Below are 12,617 nucleotides of genomic sequence, written 5' to 3' on the forward strand. Positions count from 1 at the left end.
TTTCCAACCCATGTACTAGAAAGGTTGAATTGGGTTCCTCCTTTAAGTAGGTAGGCAGTATGGAAGATGACAAGCAGGCCAACATCTAACCTGCACAGTTTTTCCACTATAAATTGATTTAATAGCAAAACTATAAGCGACATTATAAAATTTACACATCAAGCTGAAGTAGGAATTTCCATTGGGGTAAATACGATGGCTGATTGAAAAGTAATGGGACAGTCCCTGTTTTTCTGTCATGGAGGTAGAAATGGGAATGTTACGTAGGTGTCTGTGAATGTCATACATTGATGTGTGTCAACCTATGGTTCAACCTCCGTAATTTTCAATGTTCTATCACAGAGAGTGAAAGCACCTTGTATATGTCATCATGGCAGATGAAAAAGACATACCTGTGAGAGTACGGCAGAGGTATGTAGTTAAATTTTGCATTAGGCTTGGGAATAGCAGTAATGAAACGACGAAAAAAAAAACTGAGAAAACAACTATTCAGAAAGAAGTTCTCCTCAGATGATGAAGCGAAAAATGCCACATCCCTAAAAGTGGTGTCATAAAACAGTCTATTACTTGACTTTGAATCGTTTAACATTGTATTCAATGTGAAGGATGCTACTTCAAAAGAGTAAAATGTTCCAAGCCTGTGGAGTCATCTGATTCAAAATAAAAAATTAGTCTAACTGCTTTTAAATCAGCCCTCATATCTTGTGTTAGTTCTTTATTAGTTAATTGACTACTGACTGCATATAACTTTAAACATAACATTAGGTTTTATTAAATCAAGCGAACTGTTACAATAAACAGTTACATAAGTTACAGAGTATATTCAAATTTTTTTCCACATAGAAACAGTTAGTTCTCAAGAGTGCAGGCAACGTAGAACAACACAGTACATTCATGAACAAAAATAAAAATAAAAAAATAGAAAAAATTAAATAAAACCAAAAATAAGGCATTTTACAGTACTCTATTTCAAAGTAACAATGATGATCCCCTTCAGTCAGCAAGGGCATCCTCTCTCAGTATGTCTTTTTAAGTCTGCAGTGGCATGAGAGCTTGTATCAAAAGGGCGTAAGGCTCACATTGTTTAGCAACAAAAATGATATGAAAAGCCGCCTTAAGGTCTGGAGTCTTGAATGGATTCTTCAATTAGTATTCACAAAGTGCGCATACAATGGAACAACCAGTCAATACATTATGTATGTTAGCTGCTCATGCTAAACATCCAGGTACAATAAATCCTTGATTCTTCCTACAAGAAAGTGTTAGCCATTCAAAACTGGTCTCATTAAAAATACAAGAAAGCTTTGATTCTATGTATGCCAGAAGGTGGCAATGTTGACCTAAGAAGCAATCTTTGTGAAAACTCTACTCTCTACTTAATACTTCATGGATGTTCCCCCACCCCCAATCCCGGCATCACAAAATGAAGCATAAATTTTGTTTCCTTCTTCTTTTGTTTACTTGGAAATTCTATGCAGCAGTCCCATTTTACTTGAAGTATCAGGAGAATTTGATCATACTGAAAAAATAAGAAACCCTTCAAGATGTAGTGTACAAAGTGAGTACAAAACAGCTGCAAATGACTTTCAAATCCCACCCTCCCCCAAACAATTATCACAAATGTATGACCGCATAAACATCAGGAAATTAAGAAACTAAAAAAATTTTTTAAAAAGCCAAAATACTCATTCAACAGGTCTCACAAATCAATTTACTCGAGCCAATCAACTTCGTCAAATTCGGAATCATCTTCTGAGTCACTGTACTCCACAGCAATGCGGCGTGACAGAATGGTAGCCACATCATTGCCCACACGCTCGTGTTTTGCCTCTTGTTCTCGTTGCTCTTCCACTTTGCGAAGCTGAATACCTGGGACACATACAAAAGACAAAAAATAAAGGAAATGGAACTAGAATCAATAATTATGTGAACGTGATTATGACCAGTTACTGTACCTCTAAATCAAATATGAAAATTAAAAAGAAGTGAACTAAATTAACTTCAACCATAACTTTAAACTAAGATGTCTTAAGAAGACATGCAGGAGTAAAGTCAGCAGTTTAAAAACATTAATTAAAATGGCAAACGAAATGAAATGTATTCAGGTTTGCCGCCAACCTTTATATTATCAAGTGATTACTCCAAGCCCCACAGTCATGGGCAGAATTTGATATTTATGTTTCAGTCACAACTCTACTGCTACATGTTTACATCACATCCCAGGTCACATAAAATAAATGGTTCAAAATGTTAAATTACACTATAATTTATATAATAATGGACCTCCTGGAGTTAGTAGCAAAGGAAAGAATTAAAGCAAAACTAAGTGCCAGTATTAACAATGCTGCACATTCTCTCACACTAACACGAAGTTCTTTCAGGCAACAAATTATTCAGCAGAAGTGTGTCAAGAAACAAACTGGGGCTCCTTGACACCATCAGCAATATGCCTGCATAATGCCCCACTGTGACAGCCAAGTTAGAATGTTTCCTTCTTTTCAGTCATTCTGGCATATATAGTCATTCAGACCATTGTGTGTGTGTGTGCGCACGTGAGTGTATATATACTTACTTATCTTTCTATTTATTTATTTATTTAAAGAGCTTCTGTAAAATGCCAAACATCCCTCTGGGGACAAATAAAGTTTTATGTAATCTAAATCTCACAATAACACATTCAAAACTTTTAAAACTTTAATTATCTGAAAAAGTACACAAGTCCTGTTAACAATTTTGAAATGACAGAAAATGTTTTTCTGCTTAATGTTGTTATTGTACTTGATAGAAGGAAAAAAAAGTTCTTATTTTTCAAACAAATTAGAAAACGTTTGCATGGCGTTAGGTGTTCTGGGATTGGGTTTACTGTGTTGAAAAACATGTGGGCTTAGGTGGGTTGGTGAAACTAAACTGGCTTCCCTGCTAACCCTGCTCTGGATAAGTGGGTTTAGAAAATGGACAGATTGATGGAAAGTTGAAGCAGTTTTAATTTTTTCTTTACTTCATTAAAGAGACATTTTTGTTCAATAAATATTTTGTAAACATGTGGTGTGTGTGTGGCAAGTGTCAGGTTTTTTCTCAGTCAGCCAAGCTGCTGTTTGAACAGGCGGCACACATTCAAGCATAAAAAGATGCACAAACACACAAGACTTTAAAGCCATTTAAATAGCAGCTTGAGGACCCGTTTGTTGAAAGAAGCAGCTGTGTGACATGTAAAAGAGGAATATACTGTATACAAAATAAATATATTGAAGTAACCTCTCTCAGATATAGTAATCTGTAATTTATGTAGTATGGAATGTTTCTCAGTTTGTTTCAAGGACAGGTGACAAGCAAGTGAGAAGTGCCTCCCTCGCTTTCTCTTCACCTGTACTTCTATTATTTTATGAAATTGTCTAAGAGTATAGAATGGATTTAATTATCGTGCCTGTTACTTCAAGAGGAGATTCTAATCTGTTGGGTCCTTGAGCAAGACCCTTAACCAGAAAATTGCTCCAGGGGTGCTGTACAATGGCTGACCCTGTGCTCATGCAAAAGGACAATTTCCCTTCTGGGATTAACAAAGTATATCAAATCAAAAATCAAATCAAACATTTTTGACTTTCAACATATTTACATTAGCTGTGGCCTTAAACATAAAATATAAACCTTTGAGGAAAAAACAAAATAATCCTTTATTGGAGTTTTATTTTAGTAGCATAGTGTATATGTAAGGTGTGGGGGGTATGTATCTCATCTTCAACAAACTCTGCCTATGCCCTTAGGCATAGCATCTGTTTGGATTAAGATAGGCTAGCTACACCCCAGGAATAAAAAAATTAACACTAGAATCCCTGAAGCCTACGAAAAAACTTGTAATCCCAGCTAACCTTAAATTCCTTTGCACCTCTCCATTAGAGTCTTTTGTTTTGTAAATGTGTCAATCAACACAAGCAGCAAGAAGCCTGCTGTGCCACTCCCCCCTTGACAGAGCTCAACTCGGGCAAAAAGTTCTCCCAGCTCAAGCTAAGGCTCCTTATTTGCGTGTGAGGTCTCTGGAGTTGTATGGGGTAAATAATACAGTATATCATTATTTGGAATACATGCATTTCATGTGTGCTCCGTGTCTACAAAGATCTGAGTGAGTGTAGGATGAAAGGAAATTTCAGGCAAGAAATGCTGAACACATATCTAAAGCAGAAACTTTTTCCATGTTATACTAATAATGACGTGAATTGTATAATGTGTGAAGACTTTAGTCCAAATATCAAATAAACATGTGCGCTTTTATTGAAGAATATAACCAAACGGAAAAAAAATCTTTTGATTTACATGTTGCTGTCAAGGAGTTAAAAACCCAAGCTCAAATGTTAATTGACAGGAAGCGGATATGTATTCTTGAATGGCAAAGAGGTAAGAACTGCTGCCTTATAACCCAAGGTACTGGGATTGATTCTTGACGCACTGAGCAGCTATTATTATTATTAGTATAATATAATACAAACATGCACTTGATTTGAGTCGTAACACCCGGTGTAAATTTTGGCTACTTGTAAAATTTAGTTCTTGTCTTTTTTATTATTCAGTTTTATTCTGTCAATGACATTCACGTGGTACAACGAACTTTCCTCTCCCTCTCTGAGTTGATGGCGTTTATCTCCATTCTTTTTACAAGAGCAGCGATGAACACAGTTGATGCTGTGGTGATGCCTGCTCAGAACTATTTGTTGTACAGGCAATCAAAGATACGATGTCCCGTGAGCACTATCAGACTATCATGAGGCTTTATGTTTTAACAACAAAGACACCCGTGCAGAACTTGTGGAAAAACGACAGATTCTCTGTGATTTCGGATATCTGGCAACGTTTTGTTGAGAACCGTGTTTTGAGTTACAACCCAAGGCAAAGACTTTCCGAGTCTGTGGTCATAAAGCTTATGGAGCCGTTTCTGGACAAAGGCGGAACTGTAACAACACCCAGCTTCTTCACAGCACTTTCGCTGGCTAATAGACTGCTGCACTGCGACACAGCTCTGCTTGGCACCATAAGTAAAATGGGACTGCCATCTGCAGCTAAAGTCACTTTAGTACACAAGCAATTCGCCACACTAGTGTTTAGATTTGGCAGGGCCATGCTGATGGTGTACTGTATATGCCCAAAAAGAAGAAGCCATTGATTTCAGTCTGTAATAGCTAGTGTAGTTTTGCTATCTATAAAAGATATCGCTGAATACGTATAAGCAGACACACAAACACTGGTGAATCATGTCTTCCTGGTATCTTGCTGTCACTTGAATTTTTTGTTATTCAGTTTTATTCTTCAATAAAACATACTTGTTTCGATACACCTTTGCAAAAGTGTTTATTTTATATTCCAGTATCAACTTGAATGAGATCGAATCTGGCTCTTGCCTCTCTTGCACAAGTACATACAATCATACATGAAAACGTCACTATATGAAAATGCCATGCCATTGGAACATGAGTTGTCATTTGAACGTGTTTTTCTTTTACGATCTTGCCTGTACTCTGCTCTGTCTGCATTTTCAGTATCTTGCACCATAACACGGAGTACAGGCAATTCAATTGAGATTTGCGTATTTAACTCATTGACAGCAACATATAAATCAAGTGCTTTTTTTCTTTGGGTTATATTCTTGAATAAAGGTGCACATGTTTATTTGATATTTGGACTAAAATCTTCACACATTATGCACTTCACTTTATTATTAGTATAATATGGAAAGAGTTTCTGCTTTACATATGTGTTCAGCATTTCTTGCCTCACATTTCCTTTCATCCTACACTTACCCAAATCTTTGTAGACATGGAAAACACATGAAATGCATGTATTCTAAATAATGATATACTGTATTATTTACCCCATATAACTCCAGAGACCTCACACGCAGATAAGGAGCCTTGGCTTGAGCTGGGAGAACTTTTTGCCCGAGTTGAGCTCCATCAAAGTTAGGGGATAGTAGGCTGCTTGTGTTGATCGACACATTTGCAAAAAAGACACTAATGGAAGAGGCTTCAGGGATTCTAGTGTTAACGAATATTTTATGGTAGAAGTAGTAGCAGTAGTACTAGTATTACTACTTGCTGTGACCGAAATGTATGCAAAGCCCCTTAAATTAAAGTCTGCAATGTTGACTTTAATCACGTCTGAATTGCTTGACATAATTTTAAACTGTGGAGCAGACCGGTAAATCAAGGAGAAAATGTGTCTTTCTCCCGGACAGTATGGAGGGCACTGTATTTCCTTAAGATGTTAATAGACATATAAACACCAACACCATCCATTTTGTTGAGTAGAAAAGGGTGTAAAATGACTGGATTATGACTTTAAAGAGATTTTTAGATCAAACAGTGTGGAACAAAAAATGTATTAAGTGTTCAGTCATATTTGTAAAATCACTGTGGGAAACACTTTCGAGTTCCTATTAGTTTTAATAAATGATGTGTACTGGGGACTGTAGATTGGAGAAGTTGCACGGAATTAATTAAGTTCTGAGGGAAGTTATACACCAGTAGAAAAAGGTAATGATCCCAAGGGAAGCCAAAGGAATTGAGAATACAAGCAAGACAATGTGGAAGTGAAGAATCAAAAGTCAATGGGAGCTGCTGGCTACTGCTTCATTGCCTAGTGGCTGTCCAGAATATTTTCGTTACCTGACATACCGCTAATGACTTTATGGCATTTCCCAGTAGAGTTTTGACTGTATGAATAAGAATAAAGGATTAAGAATATGTGCTATCACTGTGGCCCTCTGTGTACATTAAACATAAGAATTTATTAATGTATTGTATATAGTGCCATTTGGCATTAGCCTTACCTGTTTTGGTAAGTCTTCATTGAACAAATTACATTTTTAACAGATTTTGAGTTTTCTAAATAATGTTTTAACTTATTATCCATTAATCTCCAAACCTAATTACAGTGTCTTTGAGGGCCAGTGCCTAGTACAGCAATATCAGACATAAAGCAGGAACCCACCCTAGGTAGAGTGCTAATCCATCAAAAGTCACATTCATATACACACCTTACTTGGTGAATGTTGCCTGCTAATTTACCTCTTCATGATTTTTTTAAGGAAAGAATTTGCAGGCAGTGCTACCTCTCATACCACCATGCTACTGTCAGATCAGCTATTCATTTATTTCTGTTTGCTTCAATTTAACTAAAGCATATTTCAAAATTACATACATGTATTGCAAAACCTGCATAACAGTATTTTTACATTGGTGCTTGGGACTGTGATTGATTTTGATTAGCTTCCTATGATGCACAATTGTAGAGATTTTTTAGTGGCATTTATTCCTCTTGCATATTTTAAACTCTTAAGTAGGTTCCAGTGGACAAATAAATGACATTTCAAATACAGTATGTGGCAACAGAGTTTAATCATGGTTATAAAGATTGATTGCCCCTCACTCTATATTTTTACATAACATTATACAATAGATTTAACTTCTAATGCCAGTCCACCATAGAATAAAGCGATGATTCACCCATGAAATCTGACCAAGAGTATAATGCCTGTGAAATAAACCATCTTGATTTTATGTTTGCCTGTTGTCATCTAACTTAGGGCAAATGGAAGCAAATGTAGTTCTCCTTATTAGATCATCTTGGGTTAATGCATTTTCTGTGTACTCTGTGATACAGCATCGCAATGCAAATAGTATGACAAGAAACCTAATTCTCATATTTTATCAGCTGAGGCATTGTGACAAAATCACAGTCACCCAAAGGGTAACAGTCAAACAATATCACCAAAAACACATTTCTAAAATGTGTAAACTAAGAGGCAAACCCCACTGTCTGATTTGTAATGCATTTGATAGAAAAAACAAGCAATTTACAGTCTGAAAGAACACATCTGTCCTATAATATTAAATGCTAAAGGATACTGCCTGTGGAATGCTCTCACTTGTGGTGATGATGCACGACGTCTTCAGCTGCATGTTAAATACTGACCTTAGCACGCATAATATAAGCATGCTATAAACCCCCAGCTGAATGAAAAAAATATTCTTACCTTTGCGTATTGCTTCCAGAAGCACGCTTCGAGCGTCACTGATAACAGGAAGGGTGGAAAGATGCCTTTTGGATTCTGGGCCATGGGGAACATGGGATGGAGGTGATGGGGCAGCAGTTGACAAAAAGGAAGGCACAGGAGGGGGACCAGGGGGTGCAGGAGCTGCAGCAGGGGAAGCAGACCTAAGTCCTGGCAAGGGTAGAGGAGGTGGTGGTGGTGGAGGAGGAAGTGTCTGGCTTTCATTCTGTGGAGGATGAGGAAGCACTTTCTCTGGAATATGAGAAAGTCGGGCAGGAGAGCCAGACTGAGTGAGTGGTGGTGCAATGGGTGGAGGTGCAGGGTGAAGCACACCAGGAGCTATTTGAAGTGGGGCTGGGGGAGGTGGGATTGCTGGAGGTTGCATGGTTGGAGGAGGTGGCACTGGAGGAGGAGGAGTGCCCCGTAGCCCAGAGGGTGGGATGGTGGATGGCAGAGGAGGTGGTGGTGGAGGCAGTGGAGGTGGCGGTGGTGGAGGAGCAGAAGGATTTAGAAATACTGGTGTCCTGGCTGGAGACTGAGGGCGACTATCCGTTAGCCCAGAACTAGAGCTATAAAGAAAGAGAAAACAGGATATCAACAGACAGACATGAACTGCTCCTTAAAACAATTACTTTGCATGTCCTGTAAAAATATAAAACAAAAATTTCAAGTGGGAAATAAAACATTATTACCAATTAAAATGCAAGTTGTATATAGGCATAATGATTTGAGACATTCATTTCAGTGCTGAAAGCAGGGAAAATTGAAAGAGACTAGTCTGTTTAAATGGAAAGACCACATTTTAATAACAATTACTAATAATTTGTCTTGTCATGCAACTTTGTAACAAAAAGTTAATGATCAAGTCTCAAATGATCTGTTAATGAAGCTGAAAATAAATTTTAAAATTTCAACGTTTACAGCATTAGGAAAAAGTTTACTTGGACCTACAGTAAATCAAGCTGAATTTGAGATAAACATAAAAAGAAAAAAGTAACACTTGAATGGCATTCCATCCAGGATAAACATCTGTGGGGTTAAATTCTGGGTTTTCATAAATCTTGTGTATGTATAAAATAAGGAAAAAGTAAAAATAATTATAATAATTTCTGCTACCATGACAGTAGGTATACCAAGGACAGGAAGCCCTTAGTAGCATATGCTTGGCAATGAAATATTCACGTATAAAACCAATACACATTTTTTTTCTCTTCAAATTCAGCTTTCAGGTAATTTTGGAAATAAAGTAATGAGGCAAAAAAAAAACATGTTTAAGGCAACAATCCAAATTTTATAAAATATTTAAAGAACAAGATGGTTACTGATTATATATATTCAGATTCACGGCCATAAAAAATCTTTCATAGACTTTACTGCATATAAATCCAAAAACAGTTATAAAAACATTGATTATAGTGATGATCGTATAACTGTTTTATACTTATCTATCATCAGATAGATTGCATGAGATGTCAGCTGTAGCTAGAAGTCTCACTTAACACATGATCTTCAGAACAGGACATCCACCTGAAGCTAAGCATATTCAGACTAATCCAGTACTTGGATGGAAGACCATCTTAGAAAACCTTTGGTTGCTGCTGGACAAGGTGTTGGTGAGGCCAGGAGAAGGCAGTTACTCTGTATTCTGTATGTGGATCCTGAAGTACCATTGGATGAGACATAATACACAGTGAGAGCCTGACTCTCTGTGGTCAATAAACATCCCTTGGCATTCTTTGAAAAGAGTAGGGGTGTATCCTGATGTCAAGTCTAAGTATCCTTGTACAATAATGGCTGATGTTGCATTTTCCTTGGGCGGGGTGTGTTGTGCTACAAAATGGTGGTGGTTGAAGTGCTTCCTGTCTATCTATGTAAAGCACTTTGTGTACTGATAAAAGCACTATATAATTGTAATAAATAAATAAATAAATAATATCATGGAGCTCTTGGATGGTTCACTGCATGGACGTTATAGTGACCTGTCACAAAAGTTTTACCTAACTTCAGGTTTGTTTGGCCAACAGTTTTAATCAGGCAAATACTACATTTCAGATAATCAACTAGACGGTTTGCCCAAAATCATTGTTAAGTTAGTATGCACCTAGTCTACTGATAAGGTGACAGATTAGCCTCATTTATAAAATGTTATACTGATAATGTCCAGTATAACAGTTGGAAGCAAGTCAGCTCATAATTCAATCAAGGCAATTTCCCATTAGCAAAGAAGATGAGCTGAAATGAAAATTAGAAGGTGTTTCATTTTCTTATCAATCACACTTGAACTTGAAATGTTGCCATAAATTTAATAGGGCCCTACTGTAGTATTGATAATTTCTGTGTAAGATATTCAGTACTCTACCAATAATATAGTGGTCTATCTTCTGCTATTTTTAGTAGGATTAAGAAATGAGATTAGAATCTTTGTCTAATAACTTCAGTAAAATGAGTTGTATTAGACATTTATATGCTTTTTGTTAACAGACTAAGTAAAGCTTGATCCGCTACAGTTGCAGCATTATAAGATTTTAAAAACAAAGCTAGTTAAAACATCATAGCACTGGAGGCTGTGACGCCACCAGTGGGCACATGCCAGATTAGCATTCTTCAGTCCCATTGTTTGATAACCCAGATCTTGTATGGTTCAGGTAGGACAATGTCTGGGGAATCCAGACAAACACGGCTATTCTTGCAGCTGAACATGAGTATTTGCCATTTGCAGTTAAGTAGGTCACTCCAAATGACACTCAATTTAGTCTTCAATGTCATGGATGCTGAATATTTTCCTCAGTTACCAATATTGCTGTTCATAACAGTATTCAGAATTTATTCTTATAATAATGCAGGCTTGAAACAGAGTGTTTTATTGAAACTTGACTGTGCAGTTACTAGACACACTGTAAACTCACTCACCACTAATTTGTCACAATATACATTCATTCAGTTCAGTCTATCTTTCCTCTGAACAGAATACTCTCTTCACTTTGTGCCAGATTAAACATAAACACTATTCTCCAGATCAAAATTGTTATGACTTGTTCTAGTCCATTTTTTTTTTTTTTTGCTTCAAAGGAATTTTTTTTTGTTCCTTTATTATGTACCTTTGTTAAGATCTATCATCCTATTAATAGCATCATTTGGGAGCACTGGAATTTTTTTAAATTTTTTTTGTGTGTGTCAAACTGCAATTTTTCTGTTTGAGTATTTATGAACAATGTGTCTAGGACGCACTGCCTCCTAAGCAGGCACTAGGCACCTTGCCATGGGTGCTCATGTTTATAACTCAGCATGGTGTTTGGTGCAACATGGAGATTTAGGATCCAACAGTCAAACCAAACAACTTCACCTCTGAGGACACATGCTGAACACATTCTTAGTTTCTGAATTCATAGTGGCTCTCTCTTTTGCCTTTGTGGCAGTCTTTTGGTGACAGTTTGCTTTTATGTTATGCATGGTTTCAAGTCAAGATAATTATTGTGACAGCTCACTTTCAGGTTGTTACATGGTTTGGAGTATAGGTATTTATAGCAGTGCCTTTTGGTTTAATATCTTCAGACAATTCTTGTTTTAGCTTCACTTAGTTTGTAGTCTGGTATTAGGCAACAAATAGCATGTTAGAAATATAGATAATTGCTCTTGCCACAGTTTTTTAAATACATGTGCATCTCCTGGTCCATTTTGAAACCATCCTTGTAGTTTCCCACTGACACTATTGCCAGTAGACAATTCAGAAGGATTGGCTGAAATTGTAAAAGGCAGGTAGTTCACTGTGGTCCAGCAGAACCATTTGGATACCCATGACTAGCAAAACAAACCTTGAATCACTTTGGGATCATCTGAAAGAGTACACTCAGTACACTGTTCTGTTCACTCAGTAGTTACTTGAAACAACATATGCTAACTCTGGTCTATGCTAACTTGAAATCATATAGGTACACTTCACTCTGTCTATACTGGAAACTGTCTAAGCTTTTACACTTGATGGATGTCATATACAATCACACAACTCAGCTTTCCCTTGAAAAACAATTTTAACTGTGCATCTTCATAGACTAAAAATAATGAGAGATAACCAGGTATCTTAATATGGCAGTAGTCTAATTAAAAATGATCAATGAGCCAGCAGACACACCTTCTTCAAGTCAAGTGCTCTTACACATTATACAGTAATTAACTTTATAATAGCTGGTATTCACTTAAGACAGTATATATTCAATCACTTAAATCAATGGTTTCTTAATACAAAAAAATCCCTTAAAACAAAACATACCTTGGATGAAAAAGCAAACTCAAGTTCAACTCACTGTGAAGTTGCTGGAAACTGAAAATACTTGCTCTGCTTTTATTTCTAACCATTGTCACACAATGAGCATGTGAGGATCACCTTACAGGCTCAACTCAAGAAGAGAGGGGGAACTATTGCTAATGGTATTGTCTCTCACTGCACAACTGACCCAATGGTGCAACTGACCCTGTCCTCATCACCCCAAGAAGCCCTACTGGTTGGAGCTGTGTAAAGTTGAACATCTCCAGAAGGAGGGTGTCAGTTTTGGACCTGAGCCTACCACAAGACGGAGCTCCG

At 37.0% G+C, this 12,617-nt stretch overlaps 1 protein-coding gene across 4 annotated transcripts in view; it reads right to left on the reverse strand.

Annotated features, from left to right (window-relative positions):
• Nucleotides 1-748: 748 nt before the first annotated feature.
• wasf1 (WASP family member 1) overlaps nucleotides 749-12,617 on the reverse strand; it is a 421,986-nt gene continuing 410,117 nt past the window's right edge. For 3 of the 4 annotated variants that reach the window (XM_039747922.1, XM_039747920.1, XM_039747921.1), the window contains 2 exons: nucleotides 8,021-8,607; nucleotides 749-1,869 (listed from right to left, as the gene is read on the reverse strand). In XM_039747922.1, the coding sequence (XP_039603856.1) occupies nucleotides 1,712-1,869; nucleotides 8,021-8,607 (745 nt within the window). In that variant the 3' untranslated portion in view covers nucleotides 749-1,711. The remainder of the gene's footprint in view (nucleotides 1,870-8,020; nucleotides 8,608-12,617) is intronic. The other variant, XM_039747923.1, reaches the window with a different exon arrangement.

This window comes from Polypterus senegalus, chromosome 3, assembly GCF_016835505.1.
Source record: "Polypterus senegalus isolate Bchr_013 chromosome 3, ASM1683550v1, whole genome shotgun sequence".
NCBI lineage: Eukaryota > Metazoa > Chordata > Cladistia > Polypteriformes > Polypteridae > Polypterus > Polypterus senegalus.